Source organism: Myxocyprinus asiaticus, chromosome 40 (assembly GCF_019703515.2).
Source record: "Myxocyprinus asiaticus isolate MX2 ecotype Aquarium Trade chromosome 40, UBuf_Myxa_2, whole genome shotgun sequence".
In the NCBI taxonomy this organism is placed as follows: Eukaryota; Metazoa; Chordata; class Actinopteri; order Cypriniformes; family Catostomidae; genus Myxocyprinus; species Myxocyprinus asiaticus.
In genome coordinates, this window is record NC_059383.1 from 5180505 (window position 1) to 5198789 (window position 18285).

General features: G+C 36.4%; 1 protein-coding gene across 2 annotated transcripts in view; it reads left to right on the top strand.

The window, feature by feature from the left end:
• Positions 1 to 874: 874 nt before the first annotated feature.
• LOC127430664 (gamma-aminobutyric acid receptor subunit beta-2) overlaps positions 875 to 18285 on the top strand; it is a 219099-nt gene continuing 201688 nt past the window's right edge. For both annotated transcript variants that reach the window (XM_051680598.1, XM_051680599.1), the window contains exons 1-3: positions 875 to 990; positions 1200 to 1291; positions 1756 to 1823. In XM_051680598.1, coding sequence (XP_051536558.1) covers positions 908 to 990; positions 1200 to 1291; positions 1756 to 1823 — 243 coding nt within the window. In that variant the 5' untranslated portion in view covers positions 875 to 907. The remainder of the gene's footprint in view (positions 991 to 1199; positions 1292 to 1755; positions 1824 to 18285) is intronic.

Below are 18285 nucleotides of genomic sequence, written 5' to 3' on the forward strand. Positions count from 1 at the left end.
TTATGTGACACATTTTCAGAAAGGATTGGAGCTGTTATGGAGGCCAACAATGCTTCAATCCCTTATTAATATGGTTTGGCGTTTCTGTTCATTTGTCGAACTCATGCATACTGTATGTGAGTTTGTGTGTGTTTGTAAATGTTCTTTGCTCCCCACAGCCTAAACCTCACAACTATAGTAATAATTAATGCAGCCCTAAGATCATTCCCAAAATCTTAAATGACACCAGTCATACTCCACAAATTTATTATCTGGTACATTTCTGCAGCTTAAGTGTTGAATATGCATTCCCTATTTGCACCCTCCAAGCTTCAGATGAATGTCTGCCATGAATTTACTGTCCTGAATAAGTGATAACATGACTAAAAACAAATCCAACACCCAACATACTTATTTCTGCATTGGATTCCCCTTATCTCGTCAGGATGCACGTGTAATCTAGATGAATCTCTAAGCATCCCATTTTCCAACTACCTCCCCACAATGACGGTCCAGCAGTCAGCAATCATTTGATGTCATGTTTTAAAACGTGACCATTAAAACGCATCTAATAGCCCACTTTTTATAAGCCAAACCACTTGCATGAATTTCAAGGCGGAACAGAGCTCGTGAAACGCTTTAAAAAGCGCTCTCGGCTGTTTTTATTTTATTTATTTTTTTTATTTTATTTTTTTTTTCTGTATGCTACACTTACATTACCGTATATCTTATCTTTTCTTGTTTTCCTAGTTTTCCCTTGAACATTTCTCTGGTTGGGAAAAGTGGGCTTCCAGCAACATCAGCACCACACCGCTCCTCTATGCTGCGCTGGAGTCTGTGCGCATGCGCACCACAGTGGAATTACTGCACAGCTCACTCTAAGTTGGATCTCCTCTGTCTTCACGGAAACCAGGAAACAGATACAATTATGACGATCTTAAGAATAAGAAAAATGAGCTTCATGCGCGTCTGGACGTTTCCCGTGATTGTGGCCGTGGTGTGCGCGCAAAGGTAAGTCCGATCCAAACGCTCTTCTCACTTCATCTGGGTGTCTGTAGTCACACACACACACACACACACACACACACACACACACACACACACACACACACACACTCACACACGCACACGCACACACACGCACGCACACACACACAAAACTAAACTGATCTTGAAAGACACATCTGAATCTAACAGTGTATATTTTCCCCTTTACGCAGTGTCAATGATCCAAGCAATATGTCACTCGTGAAAGAAACCGTTGATAGACTATTGAAAGGATATGACATTCGCTTGAGGCCAGATTTTGGAGGTAAATGCACGAAAAACCTTCGGTCTTTAATTAGGTGGCTCGTGTCAGCCTTTTAACATCACCTCTTAACTTTCGTTGTGTAAAACCATCGCCGATCGTTCACAAAGAGTTACGCGCAGTAATACGCACACAAGCATGTTTTTGGACACGATTCGGACACCTGGTGTCACTTGGTTTAAAAACGATCACTACAGCCGCGATTTTCCCATCAGGAATGCTCCGAAAAGTTGTAGAACGGAATGAAAACACCTATAATTGTGCACATTTTATCCAGCAACCACTACATATGATGGTTCATTTGTTCTGATTTGCGTGTTTACGGGGTGGCTAGTGAGGTCTTTGGTTTGACTTTTTATCCTGGATGTTATAAGGCTGACACTGAGAAAATATTGTCTTATGTGTTTGCCATATTAAACAAAGAATTGAGCGTTAATGTCATTGGCATGATATGGTTTGTTTTTTAGGTCCTCCGGTGGGAGTAGGGATGAATATAGATATAGCCAGCATAGACATGGTGTCAGAAGTGAATATGGTAAGTCTGTTATCATCCTGTCCTGTTTTGTGAATGTGTGTAGTGTAGTGTGTATTACACAGTCTCCTTTAACCCCTTATTTCCCCCACACTGTGTCCCAGCTCAGCTGTCCAGGCAATCTTTAGGCTATATTTCAATTAAACAGTTGTAGTTTAAATAAGCTATTCATCAGACAGCCATATTTCAAAAGGCTTTTTCCCCCACTACAGACTCTTTGAGTCTGCTTTAATTCAGCAGTATGCATACTACACTGCCCATCAAATATTGTGTGCATCTAAACATTTTCACTTTACCTTTTGTACTGACATATAGAAATGTTTATATGTCAGGAGAGGTTTAATGTGGTTTCTGTGGCAACATCGTTCATACGATTTCTTAGAGCAAACAAAAAGAGTGGAAGCCTACAAGAGCATATGTGACTTGGAAATTTATACTCTTTCAATCCTTGGGATTGTCATTGGGGTAGGGATTTTATTCTTCTTCTTTAGATACAAGAGCATCCCCTACTGATGGTTTTGGAGGACGACATCAAGCGTTGTGGTTGCTATCTGGTCAAGTGAGGTGCTATTCAGACTGAGTATTAGCAGGATATTCTTTCTGATTTCATCCAGACCTGCATTGTATTTTGGGTTATTTGTACTCTTAGCAGCATTTGGAGACTGTTTGTGTTGCTGCAGTCCCTGGAAGAGACGAGATATTTCCACTATGAGTTGCACCTATTGATTTCTTTTCCCCCACTCTAGACAGATAGTATGTTAATACGACTCAAGAAGCATTTGAAATGTGAATGGATTGAAATGTGTATGCATTAGTAGAGTCAAGACGTCTTAGGTAAAACGGGATGATTATGAGCATACAGTGCCTTTGTGTGTGTGTGTCCGGAAGCTTAAATGATCTCATTACTGGGCCACGGAAGCACAAATACACAGATCACTGCCCTGCACTCTTCCACACTCACATTTTCCTGGCTCAGATCTTGCACGCAGTCATCTGGATTAAACATTTCTTTTGCACTGGATAAATAGCTGGAGCGAGTTTCCAAAACATGATGAACCCTGACGTAATGCACCTCCCTGTGGCAACTGGGGATATTGGGTTTTGGCTCTTGAAGCAATGCGTCAGCCCATCGTCATAATGGGAAAAATGGAGCTGGCCAAGCTTGCCATTCGTATTATTTAATCTTTTAATAAAGAATACCATTCCATACATCTGCCAAGGATGAATGAGAGATAATGGTCCTTTGCTTTTGTTTAAGAGAACTATTGATTTTATTTTGTATTTTTTTTATTTTTATTGTTTAATCTTCAATGACTATTTATAACCATCCCTCCTAATCCGTAAAGCTACGGTTTGACGTAATCTCTTGCTCTCATAGGGGCCATCAGGGCTAAAGGCCTCGCTTAAAGAAAATGTAATTTTTCTGGTTCTAAAGTTTAAGTCCATTAAAAAAATAAAAAAATAAATAAATAAATTAATAAATAAAATAATAATAATAAATGGGGTAAAAATAAATGGTAAAATTATTTTGTTTTGTTTAAACATGATGTAATATAAAGGCAGCTGTTGGGACCGCTTGAGGAAAAGGTCCAATAAAGGGGTAGTAGTGACAGAACATATGCAAATAGTTAATTTTGAGCAAGACCTCTTATTTTATTACATTTACATTATTATTCAAAATAACAACTTTAGCAAAGGTTGAAGCAGTTTTCAGCTTGTTTAATCACTCTTGACATTTCACAACCTCTCAAGCATTTTGAAGAACTCTTGTTTTATTTGCTTTAAGTACTGTACAGTGTGCAGTAGGTCTCAGAGCTACAATAAGCAGGCATATTTTACAAACAAATCACCATTGCCACTGGAGCAATCAGTGTGGGGCCATTTTGCACATACTCCTCAACCAATCTATTCTCTTACAATTATGTAAAACAGTTTGTTGTACTACAGGTATTGTGCATGCATCTTCCTCCTTTGCCAACCTAACAGTGTTTTGGCTACTGAACATGTATTGATTTAATCACCTTGAATGAAACTTAAAGTCAAAAGTCTTTTGTCTCAAAATATATGCACTAATTTCAGGGATTCTGATTAGCTACATGCAGTGCATCTTTAACATAAAAAAATCAATAAAAATAAAAACATTACAGGTACATGTTACATTTCATACAGATCGAATTGCCTCAAAAACAACCTTTTTGTCACTGTACACAATAACATCTTGGATCAGGACAAATGGGTGTTTTGGAAAGTACTGGAGTGGTCGATGCTATTTAGTGTTTTGGAAGGAAATATGGCCTTTTGCTTTGGGTAGTCCCATTGTACCCTAAATATTTGTGCATTTTGTAATGTTTTCATATTGTGTCATAGGCGTGCATGGTCATGATACAGGTTTTTTATCAGTGTGGCATCCAGTGCTGGGTAGATTACTTCTTAAGTGTACTCTTGTACTAATTACAAATTATATGACTTAAATGGTAATAAGAAACATGATCTTTTTGAGTACACTTTTAGGCAATCTGATCTGATTACCTTTGGATTACTCACTGCATATTTTTCATGAAAATCTCATCATTAATTGTAAATGTATTAAGTACCAACTAACACTCATTAAACATTATTAAACATCAAATCAAACAGATACGTGCTATTTGTCAGTTGCTGAGTAAACAAAGGTGCTTAAAAGGTAATAAAATACTAACACTGTGTTACCCAAGATAGAAGACGATGGAAACTTTAAACTTAAAATGAAAATACAAGCATTGTTGTTATTTAGGAATCTGGGAATAGGAATTGGGCTTTTTATTATCCAGCTTTGAAATCAATAATGAGAGAATGTCTCCAGATGTGATGTAGAGATGTACATTCATGAGAAGGTGTGGCCTTTGCCTGTGATGGGCGCTTTTTCTACCATCCTGAAGCATGGACTGAAGTGCATTCTCATGGTGCAAATGCGCAAACTTGCACGTGACTGACACCTCTGAGATATGTGTATTGAATTGTATTCTTACCGTTTTGTTTTTCCCAGCACAAGGTATGCATTCCTAAAACCTATTCTAAAAGGTTGTAATTAATATAGTCTTGATTAATAGGCACTCTGCATTTTGCTGTGAAATGCACTGTGCAGATTCATTCCAATGTATTTTTACAAGGATTATCTAATCACACTACATCAAGAGAATAACTTCCAAATGAGATTATTCAGTTTGCAAGTCATTACAACTCTGGTAACAAGCCATAAATAAGCAGCACTTGCAGTATTGTAGTGAGCTTCAGGGTTCCAACTGTATGTATTTATCTGTGTATTTCAATGCTCTCGAAATGCTAAACTACATTTTCTGTAGGTTTTCCATTTTCCTCTATGGGATTGCACATCATAGAAGACAATGTTAATATCCGTTAATTGTAATTTTAGGAGAAAAATTGTTGGTTTAGGGATTTTTGCACTGTTTTTGTCGTCCGGATTTAAAATTAACATTGAGTCAACGTCACTGGTGCGAGCGTAATGTTAACCTACTTATATTTGTGAATCAACTTAATTTGTTCATTACATAAAACAGTGGCTTGGCATTTATTTACACATTTAATTACAGATACACAGAAAGTACACATTCAATTATTTAAAAAAAAAAAAAAACAACAAAAAATAACAGAAATTCACCAAGATATTATTTTCAGATTCTAAAGGTTATAGTAGGCAGCAAATGTATAGGCTGACTTACTTTAGGTGAGATTGCCATATTATGTGCAATTAAACAAATACAGTATTCTTTTTTTTTTTTTTAAATCAATCAAATTCATAAAGTTAGTCATTCACACGACTTACAGCCTACTACAACCTTTGGAATGTAAAAATAACATCTTGATGAATTCTACTGATGTTTTTCTAAAACAATTGAACACTGCATCATTATAATTGGACTAATTGGGAAAAATCTCACCTAATATACACTCACTGAGAATTCTATTAGGAATAATATGGTCCTAATGAAGTGCCCGACATGGTCTTCTGCTGTTGTAGTCCATTTGCCTCAAGGTTCGATGTGTTGTGGATTCTGAGATGCAATTCTGCTCACTACAATTGTACAGAGGGGTTATCCGAGTTACCATAGCCTTTCTGTCAGCTCGAACCAGTCTGGTCATTCTCTGTTGACCACTCTCATCAACAAGGCGTTTCCATCCGCAGAACTGCCGCTCAATGAATATTTTTTTTTTTTTGGCACCATTCTGAGTAAACTCTAGAGACAGTTGTGGGTGAAAATACCAGGAGATCAGCAGTTACAGAAATACTCAAACCAGCCCATCTGGCACCAACAATCATGCCACAGTCAAAATCACTGTGATCAATTTTTTTTCCAATTTTGATGGTTGATGTGAACATTAACTGAATATCCTGACCCAAATCTGCATGATTTTATGCATTGCACTGCTGCCACACGATTGGCTGATTAGATAATCTCATGAATAAGTAGGTGTACAGGTGTACCTAATAAAGTGCTCGATGTTTCTCTGAATGTATTGCGAGCTTACAAAACAGTTTATAATATGTTTGTGCATTTTGTTATGTGCAATTGTGAGAATCTTTGATGCTGTTTTTGATGCTCTTTTGATACTACATTAGGGATATAAAGATAAGTGGATCAGACAGTTGATGTGTTCTCTCCCCCCTAATTCCCTCCAATACACTGCTGACCACACCCACTTTTCTTGTCATTAAAAAAAAAAACTGTGATATGAACTGAACTGTGCTGACACATAATGTTTCATGACCGTTTAAGGCGGATCGCTTCATTGATCAAGCTCCTGTTATTAGTAGGTTGGCATCTGATTTTTATTTTATTTTATTTTGACATCCCTGGGTATGATTTGTTTTTGATCATGAAACAAGACTATAAGGTTTGCACTGAAGAAATTCCTTACAGACAGTACATAACCTCTCTGGAGAAAAAAACAGCATTTAATGTTGTTCTTCCCTGTTCCATGTGTGGTTGACTTACAAGAGGATATAAGTGAAGTGATAACCTTAGAGGAGAGACATTTATGATTGTTTACATCCAGTTTGATTCTTGCAATATTACGATTCTGCCAATCCAAATAAATTTGCTTCCTTCCTTCTGGCCGCATTACAACGTGACATTCACGACCATCGGCAGTCTTAGAGGAAATGTTACTTCTGTTTGGTGAACTTGCGATCTTCTCTACTTTAGTTTACTCCCCATAGAGTCATCGAGTGTGAATGGATTGACTCTTGAAAGTTGGAACCAGAGGTTCAAAATGTACATATTCCATCTTATAGATCTTGTAGAAGAGCAAACATTTTCTCGAAATAAAGTTATCCCTTTTTCCCATAGAGCTCTCAGGACTGGGTTCCATTGCATTGTTCAATTATTTATGAACTAATATGAGGCTAGCTCTGAATTACTTCACTGGAGCTGCACTGAAGCCAAAAGGCACTCTGCCTTCATCTTACAAACCTTATATTAGTTCTGACACATTAAATCCTGTCCAGGTATACGGTCACATGTCTCAATCATCAAAGGTCTTCTGCATTGCCCACAGTAGGTGTTAGACGATACAGTAGAGCTGCCCAGAGAGGGAATAAAGGTTAGATGGAGCCGCAGGCGATATGACTGTCTGACTATGTATTGCAAAAGCATCACGACATTAACAACCAACAATTTTTTTTGGAGGCCGTCAGGGGTGTGGTTGTAGGGAAGGTCACGCTCTTCACAGTGCCTTGGGTGCATGTGATTCACTACAGAAAAGATGAATATAAACAAAGGGGTGAAAGTGAGACCAAGTGCTAATGAATGGTGTTACAGCTTTGAGGCAGATTTTGATGCTATGCGCAGTTTGATGTTTGAACTGCAGAAATGTTTTTCTTTCTGCCTTCAATGCAATCTCTGTTCTTACCATGACATTGAATGCTCTTTTGTTTTACCAGTGCCCCCTTATGATCCTTAAGATCGAGAAAAAATGATTGAATTCAGCTTGACAACAAAATTGACTCTATGTACTTAGGTCTTATTGTATATGTTCGAAATTAGTTACCATGTAATTTCAATTTAAATACTTAACAGAATCAAGATATCACAGATCCACCGGACTCCCTCTCTCACGCCACACTCTGCCCCCTCTCCTTCACTCCACACAGTGCTCACTCTCCCCTGAGTTGATTACACGCACCTGCACGTCATCAGTACTCTAATCATGGACTGCATAAAACCCCGCTCTCACACTCAGTCACTTGTCTGTTCTCGTCTATGTACACCCTAAAAACTACGGACTCCTTAGCCACTTCAATACTTACCAGTATTATTTGTTACCTAGTTATTTGTTCCCATCGTCTGAGTTTGGTGTATGTTTCGTCCTCCATGTATTCCTCCAGCCATTTGACTCTCCCATTGTTTGTCACGATTCCTACAAGGACCAAAAGACTGTTGTGAGTTTTCTGATCATCTGCACTTTGTTAATTACCCTGTTTGGAGTTTACTCACCTGCTGTTCGTGTCATACCTGTGTTTGGATTACCTCACCCGTTTGTTTCACCTCTCATCCCTTTCCTTGTCAATAAACCCTGCGATTGAGTCCATCCCTCTGCCTCTGAGAGTTCGTATTCTGACACAAGTAAACCCAACAGAATTTGACATGTCAGAATAACTCAAATGAAACTCTAATAGTTATGTGGTAGCTAGTGACAGTAAATGTTAGCATGCTAAATACATGCTGGTGGGAAGCATTCCTGAGTGCAACTTGGTCACTATGCTATGGTCAGCACAGCAATTTCTCAGTGAATTAAACAAAATGTAGAATATTGGTCCTCAACCAAACCTCAAACTCCACTATTACCATGATAGTAACTCCCAAAACTTCAACATAACAGAAATTCTTCTAAATCTCAACATAGCAAAACATTAAAAACTAACAAGTATCCCCCTTTATATTCATCTTGCACATAAAATAACAAAGAAATATAAAATAAAATACTTAATTTTAACATTTACTCTCCCTGCCGAGTCCCATGCTGAAAACTAGAAATCATCTTCCCAGTTTCAGTTAACCGAACAAAAAATATTCATGTTGTCCCAACGCAAGTTAATTAAGTAAAGATGGCACTTTTTTATTATTGGATCAACTCAGTTAATTTAAGTTACTTAGCTTTTTTTTTTTTTTTTTTTTTTTTTGAGTAATATGAACATGGGAGGTTTGAGTGAAACTGACAATAGTGAAAGTTCTTTTTTGTGTGTATGTGTGTGTGTACGTGGAGATGCTCTGGAGGGTGAACTTGACCTTCAGCCTCCACGTCCTGGTCAAAAAGCCTCCTGAAAAGTGATTGCCAGTGGTGTGACCCTCTAGTACTCCTTCACAATCCAGTCTTCTATTTTTGTATAAAACACCCACCTTTTCATTATCTAAGCAGTTTCACTCTAAAATACGTGATACAATTTGAAATAAAATAGGTTGCAAATGTCATTTCATGTTAAATTTAAAGTATTGGTCACACTTTACAATAAGGTTTTATTTGCTGACAATAGTTAACAACATTAGCTAACATTTTTTTTTTTTTTTCAAATCTTAGTTAATGTTAATTTCAACAGATACTAATACATTTTTTAACCAAAAGTTGTATTTGATAACATTAGTTAATGCACTATGAACTAACATGAACTAACAATGAACAATTGTATTTTTGTTAACTAACGTTAGCAAAGATTAACAAATGCTGTAAAAATATATTGTTAATTGTTTGTTCATAATACCTAAAGCACTAACTAATGTTAACGAATAGAAACTTATTGTAAAGTGTTACCAAAGTATTTTCCCCAATAAAACATTTTCTGCATCTAGAAGACAAAGGATAGCAAGTGAACCCCATCAGGCCATAAATGTCACAATCTTTTTAAGTCTAAATCCAAAAATATGGAAACACAGTAATCCCCTGCTTTTGAAATTTCTTATTTTTGTGCAAGAATACTGACAATAAATTGCAAGATTGATGATATAATGAGCCACAAATCCTGTGTCATGCCATTTTGGTGACCTCTGTCTGGTTTGATTGAGCTACATGATAATTTGCGAGCATGAAATGGGTTATGTTTAGGATGAGTGGCATATCTGCTCCAACGGAAGCATGTGCTGTTTTTTGTGCATGTGCTGTGCTGTGCTGCTGTTTCAATACGCTTGAGATAAGGGGCACGTTTGCCCCTCTAACATGCAAAATGAGGGAGGGAGGGAACTCAGTATGTTACGTTTTTTGGTTTTTAATTAGAATAAGATGGTTGTTTACTGGAGAACTGCTGATGAAGATACATTATTCTGTGCAGTAATGGACAGCACTGACTGTAGGAACTTCAAAGTAGGAAGCTTCCAATTATCTTTATACTCCTGCAATGGTCATGGGTTCGATTTCCCAGAGATTTGGTTGGGGATTTCCAGGAATCAGTTTGATTTTCTAACTTGAAGTCCATGAAATCCAGTTGCTTTTGACTGGCTCATTCAAACAAACATTCTTGGTCGAGTTTGTTCTAAATCCCTAATGATATGTATTAAACTTCTGCAGTTAATTCAGCACAAACTGCTTAACATATTGACTCCATGCAAACCTTGTCTTGTAGATAATTGTGCTATCTTGATTGTGCAATCTATTGTTTTGTTTTTTGAGTAAACTTTGTATAATTTTGTATAATTTGTATGAAATTAAAATTTTTAAATATCCCACTGACATTAATAGAATGTTCGAAATTCAAAATACAGTTGCATTCTGAATTTGTATTGGTCTTTTCTTTCTTGCATATACTTTATTTATCCATTTATTGATGCTTTATACTGCAAAGATGGTGTATTGATTCTCATACACAGCTGGCAGAAAACAAGACACATGTCATGTGTCAGGACAACAGCATAGCGGCTCTGATGCAGCAATAATTTAACTTACATCAAAATTTAACACTGTTCTTTTGCTTTCATGGAAGCACTGTTCTTTCCTTTAGGAAATGCCAATATACTTAAACAAGTGTTAACGTGTTTGACCAGGGGTGTAAAGTAAATAAATAAAAGTATTATACTTAAGTATTGTTTTTGGGGATTTGTACTTTACTTGAGTGAATACTTGTACTTTTATTTAATTACATTTCAAAAGAAATGTTTTTTTTTACTTTTTACTCCTTACCATTTTATTTAAACTTGAAAAGTACTTTCTTTCTTCTTACTGGACTGAAGCCGCCTTTTCACTGCATCCGACATATGACAGATTGACAAACGGCAGAGTGTCGCGCTGAGCTGTGTTGAGTTCTGACCATCTGCAGAGGCAGAATTTCGGATCTGATTTGAGCTTCTGATACGTTGAAATATTTGTGCAACTAGACCGTATGTGACCGCCCGACTGAATGTGATTTTGTCCTAAACTTTATTCTGAACACCTGCTACTTCTACAGATTGGACAGTTATCAAGTCAGAAATGATCATTCATGTTGCAAATAAATATTTTTCTACAATTGCCTTCATATTTAAAACAGATCTATTAATTTTTACTTCCTATTTGCTGAATTATTATTGTTGTTGTTAGGCAAATATTAATTATAATAATAACTAGCATTGATAATAATGATAATAAAAAGAATGGAATCTGAGTAAATATTAAATATATATTTTGTACCATGTCATTTTGTGGTGCTTCTATGACATTTGGGCTCACGTGTTGACTCACGTGCTCTTCAGGACTCGTACCCCAGACCTTTGAATCGTATATGCAACACTTTTATCAGTTGAGCTACCATGCAGTTTGATCACACTTAAACAAGCTTGGAAATGTAGTGGGTTATGTAATGTAAACGTTTAAATGAGTCATGCGCTATAGTAAAAGTGTTTAGATGCATAAGACAGCATTATTTGAGGAACAGATCGAAAAATAAATGTTTATGAACTGATAATCTGTTTTACTCGTGATTTGAGTGAAAGAGGATAAAAGTCATTGTTGTTTTAGCACCTCTAGTGTTTATTCCACCAGGAAATTGCTGTGTTACGTACAGTATGCATACTTTCACTTAAGTATAATTTCTGAGTACTTTTTACACCCCTGTGTTTGACAGCTACAGCTGGTTTGTATGACCCTGCTCGGGATACAACTTCACTAATTATTGTGAAAAATAGGTAGAACCCTAATGACTACCAAAAAACTCTTAACTGTAACATTTTCAAACCTTTTCCCCTTCCCTTTTCCCCTATGTTGAAAGGATATTCTCTTAGGCCTGAAACATACATATACACTTTACAGTTGACACTTCTAGCAATGCAAGCTCGAATGAATGGGTTGTTGCGTTCTGAAAAGTGTCAGAGTAAAATTCATAACACAAGTACATGTTGCTTTCTCAGCTTTGCCACAAGGGGCATATGTGTACAATCATATTCTGTGGCGGAAATGGCGCTGATGGAAATGACATTTTTAACCTTTTTGTTTTTTACTAAAATGTTGTCTTTGTCTTGCTAAGGCTAATTTCTTAGCTAACATTTGATGTATTCTAAATACACACAATAAAATAATATTTTCCCACTTTGTTTGCATAATTTGGCAAAATTACAGCTTGATTGGGAATGACAGCCAATAAAGCTATTCTGCCACAAGTGATACTTACTTGAATTTTCTTTGTCATCTTCAAACATCACTTGTCTCCTATCTCATCTCAAGCATACTCTTCACTGAAACTTGTCTTTGTTTCTGGTGTTCCTTCTGTGCGTTACTCGGCAACACACAATGTTCGATCCTGTTTTGGCTTTGCTTGGAGCTATTTTTGGTAGCAGAACAAAAACAGCTGACCATATTATGTCTAAAATGTAAGATACTCAAAATTAACTTCTTGTTTATAGAACTGTTGTTTGGAAGCAATCTTACACGAGCGCCGCACCTCACTTGATCACAGCTGTACAGAGATTCAGTAATTCAGCATTCATAGTAATGTGATTATAATTTAATTAGTCTACTTTATTAGGTTTTTGTTTGCAGAAACAAAACACTCTAATAGACATGTCTGTATACGTGCTGCTGGTTAAATGAACTGTAGTCCCTCGGCAGGTAAAGTTAAAAACAGAGAAGCACAAAAAAAAAAAAAAAAAAAAAAGAAAATCACATAAAAGAGACAAGAATACTTCACAACACTGCAACTGCAATACAAACAAAGTTACATACACTACTGAAGGCAGAATGCATATTTTCTGAGTGCACTTATGGCTTTTGGTGCACTTGATGGTTGAATTAACTGCTGTAGTCAAGAAAATCTATCATCCATTCCAGGTGTCATTTAGCATCTATTTATAAACCTTAATGCCAGATGAAACTCTGTGTTATATTATTTGAGTGAACAATTTTTAAAATACCCTGAGAGATTTATTGGCACGGCTTGAAGGTTCCAGGTGCCACCCTTAGCCTGTCTGGCTTGTTCTGAAATTGTATTACCTCTTGACATTTATTGAGAAGTACTCAGGTCTATTCTGTCTGATTGGAAAAAGTTCTGCATAGTCTAAAATATTTAGGAATCTCATCCATTACTTTGTGAATTCAAAGTATAGTTACCCTGAATGGAGTTTCCATTTCCTGAAATAATTTCCAGATATTCCATAGAAAGTGCTTTTATTACACCCAACAAGCTACAAATTGTGAGATTAACAGATCAGAATGGAAAACAAATTAAAGCCCAGTATACAAGTATTAGCAGCATATTTAAGCAATACAGTATGGCTTATACTATTAGTCAATGGAATTAACGTTATAGTAGGCTAATATTTATTAATGTGCAACATGATAAAAAAAAAAAAAAAAGTACTATATAAACAATAACAGTCGAAACCTAAACCAAATATCCAAACAATTTTTAAAAACATTTATTCATTTAAACATGGATGAACTTATACAGTAAAAGACCTTTTGAAGGTCTTTTGAAGTTCCTGCAATAATAGCATATAATGAGTATACTGACGTTTTAGCTATTTAGTTAGTCTGCTTTTAGAGACTGAATTTTCAGTGTTATTCATTTTATGTGTTTTAGAGACTGCAGAATTTTGCGCTGCGAATACAGTAGCGCATTGTTTCAGCAATGGCTTATACACAACCCGAGATACACATTCTGACAAGCACTTACCTTAGTTTCAGTTCACCTGTGTGTTCGCTTCATAGTCTGTGCTGATGTAAGTTATAATATTATATCTATGTTGTGGATATAGCTGATTAATCTTATATACAGTTTATACATACTATGCGTTTAATATGAGGTAAATAACCTGAAGAATAAGCTCCTCAGTTCACCAGTGTTCAGCTCTTTCTGCTCCCGCAGCTCAAACGGGAACATCCTCAAAATACAGGGTGATTTGAATCAACAATATTCAATAGATTTGTCTTCGTCTAAAAACATTGTTAGTGTATTGTAATACAGTATGTTGCAGTGTTGTTTACTTCTCATCATATTTTCGTCAACAGTATGTTTTACTAGGGCCGGTAGTAGGGTGCCATCTTCGGTGGGGAACTTGTAAGTTTAGTTGGGCAATGTTGATCGTTTTGTCGTCAGCCCAGTGGGCGGGGTGCTTCTTGATCGTTTCAACGTCAGTCAGGACGGGGGCATCATAAGTTTCGTTGAGGGGGGCTTGAGGCAAATCTAGGGGGCAATGCCCCAACCCCCAAGCCCCTCCTTAGACCCGGCCATGTGTTTTACTGTAAGCAGATTCTAGCATTTGCTTTTATCTTTGAAAAGAATAAAATAAAATACATAATTAATACATTAAATATTCGAAACAGCATTTTAGGAACTTTGTTAATTCAAGTATTGGGGGTTTCACACATGTGCGCTATTATTTAAATAGTTGAGCGATGTACATATGCGTCAGGTGGATGTCTTTGGAAATTGCATTACATCTCACTTTTATTTCAGTGTTGCGCCTGAGAATTGCATTTTTACGATGGGGTGTCAACTTAAAAAAAAAAACTGTTCAACTTGTAAAAACCTGTTGACACAAATTGTATTCCAAAGAAACGGCAAGGTACTGTTGAAAATTGACAAAGCTTCCTACTCTGTTGTAACCAAGAAGGTTAATGCTGCGTTGAAATTGTGTTTAAATTACTGTAATTATTAGAAGGCCAGGTTGACATAAAAAAAGAAATAAAAAAATAAAAAAAGTAGGAAACAATTTCCACACAGAAATTTCTAGTAAATTGAACAGACCATATTTTCCAAGTATAGGCTACACACAGTTCTTGGTGGCTTTAATTCAAAATTCTCAAGTTTAATTATGTTTCTCAAGAACACTCTGCTTCAAATAAATTTGAATCACTCTTTGTCTGTACATTTTACTCAAGCAGTGTAGCACTGAAGGGAATCTTAATGCATGCTTAGTCTATTAGACATAACCACCTTGTATTACTGCCATAAGAAACAAGATTCAGAGCTGCACATGCAGACTTCAACACTTGGTGCACAAAACACGATTACGGTAACAATCAACAAACAGTATTTTTTTTTTTTTTAACACTTCACAATAAGATTCCATTTGTTAACATTAGTAAACAACTTTAGTTAACATGAATTAACAATGAGCAATACTTTTACAGAATTTATTAATCTTAGTTAATGTTAATTTCAACATATACTAACACATTGTTCAAATAAAACATTGTATGTTAACTTTATTTATTGCACTATGAACTAACATCAAGTAACAATAAACAATTGATTGTTTTATTAACTAACATTAACAAATATGAATAAATGCTATATAATTATATTGTTAATTGTTTGTTCATGATACCTAATGTATTAACTAATGTTAACGAATGGAACCGTATTGTAAATTGTTACCATGGACGCTTAATTTTGAGTAGAAAATAAACTTCAGACATTACAAAACAAGAAGTTAACAACCGTAACAACAAAGTCAACGATACAAACAGTGAAACCACACAATCTCATTAATTATTCAAGCCCACTGCCTGCTGGGAACACCAACTTATTTTGTTAACCTGTGAAATTTACTCAAATTAGCGAATTAATATGATAATGCTTTCTACTTTAGGATTGATACATGATGACGCATTGTAAATATAATAAAAAATAAAAAAATAATCTTTACCTATAAGCTAGAGCATATATTTTTACGTTTGAATTGAGCAGAAATGTAGAATAAACTTAATAAATTCATGCTCAAACTAAGTTATCCAATATAGAAAGTACTTAATCTTTTCTGCTATATTTACTTAACCACTATATATATATATATATGGAAAAAATTAAGAGACCACTACAAATATTTCTTAATTCATCATCTCTACATGTATGGCAGCCATTCCATTCCATTCCATTCCAGTGTCTATTGAATTCTAACACAAGCACACCTCATTCTACTTAATGAGGTACTGATTAGGTGATCACCTGAACGAACTCTTATTTAACGAGGAAAAGTATGAAAAACACTGCTGTGGTCATCACTATCCTCTTGTAATAAGACCAAAAGAGCTGGATGACAAAAACAGTGCTAGTAGTACCTCGAAAGCAATTGGAACTATTGTAACTAAGTAACTATTGACCATGCCAAAAGTTTTCTGTGAGGAAAAGAAGGGTTACATTTTGGCTTTACTAGTAGATACGGTGAGCATCAGGTTGCTTCCATCCATAGAATTTCAAAAATGGTGGCTCATAAGAACAAGGTCAAACAGCAAACATTGGGGACAACAAAGCTACAGACCGGCAGAGGGCGAAAACGACTCTCCACTGACCGGGATGACCGCCAACTCATTCGAATGTCACTCAACAACCGTAGGATGACATCAAGTGACCTACAACCCTAATTCCAAAAAAGCTGGGACAGTATGAAAAATGACAATAAAAACAAAAAGGAGTGATTTATCAATTCTATTCACCCTGTGCTGTATTGAAAGCACTACAAAAAAAGATTATTTAATGTTTTACCTTGTGACTTATGTACACTCATTTCAAATCAGATGATTGCAACACGCTCTAAAAAAGTTGGGATAGTCTAGTGTTTACCACTGTGAAACTTCACCATTTCTTCAAATAACACACATTAGCATTTGGGCACTGAAGACACAAGTTTGTTTGTTTAGAAAGTGGAATTTTCCCCCATTTATCCATTATGTAGATCTTTAGCTGCACAATTGTATGAGGTCTTTGTTGCCGTATTTTGCACTTCATAATGCACCACACATTCTCATTTGGAGATGGTTAGGACTGCAGGTAGGCCAATCTAGCAACCACACTCTCAGTTACGCAGCCATGCACTTGTAATCCAGGCAGTATGTGGTTTGAAGTTGTTCTGCTGGAAAATGCAGAGACATCCCTGAAAAAGACGGCGTCTGGATGGCAGTATATGTTGCTCCAAAATTTGTACATATCTTTCTGCATTAATGGTGCCCTCACAGATGTGTGAGTTACCCATGCCATGGGCACTGACACATGGCTACACCATGACAGACACTGGCTTTTGGACCTGATGCTGATAACAGCTTGGATGGTCCTTTTCCTCTTTGGCCCGAAGAACATGACGGCTGTTTTTTCCAAAAACTATTTGAAATGTGGACTCGTCAGACCACAAAACACGATTACAATGTTCTGCTTTCCCTCTCAGGAGAGACCGAGCCCAGAGAAGTCGGCAGCGCTTCTGTACAGCGTTGATGTAGGGCTTCTGCTTTGCATAGTAAAGTCTTAACTTGCATCTGTGGATATAGTGGCGAATAGTGTTGACTGACAAAGGTTTACTGAAGTATTCTCAAGCCCATGTCATGATATCCATTACAGGCGCATGACAGTTTTTAAGACAGTGACATCTGAGGGATCGAAGATCACGTGCATTTAGACGTTTTTTCAGCCTTGCCCTTTATGCACTGAGATTTTACCAGATTCCTTGAACCTTTTAACTATATTGTGCACTGTAGAGGATGAAATGGCCAAAATCCAACCAATCTGTTTTTGAGGAACATTGTTCTAAAAGTGCTGGATTATTTGCCACCGCATCTGTTGGCAGATTGGTGAGCCTTGACCCATCCTTGCTCATGAAGGACTAGGCTTTTTTGGAGGCTTCTTATATACTATAACACAATTGCCTCACCTGCTTAACATCACCTGTTTCATTTCACCTTGTTATTTCAACTCTTCAGATTGTTATTAGTCCTAAATTGCCCCTGTCACAACTTTTTTGGAATGTGTTGCAGGCATTCATTTTAGAAATAACGTATATCTTTAAAAAGCAATGCTGATGATTAGGTAAAACATGAAGTATGTTGTCTTTATACGGTTTTGTTTGAATACAAGTCAAAGTAAATTTACAAATCATTCCTTTTTGTTTTTATTGTCATTTTTCAAACTGCCCAAACTTTTTTTGATTTGGGGTTGTACAAAAAGAATGGCAAACAGCAGCTGGGGTGAATTGCAGAGCGAGAACGGTTTGAAACAGGCTCCTAGGGGCAGGGCTGAAGT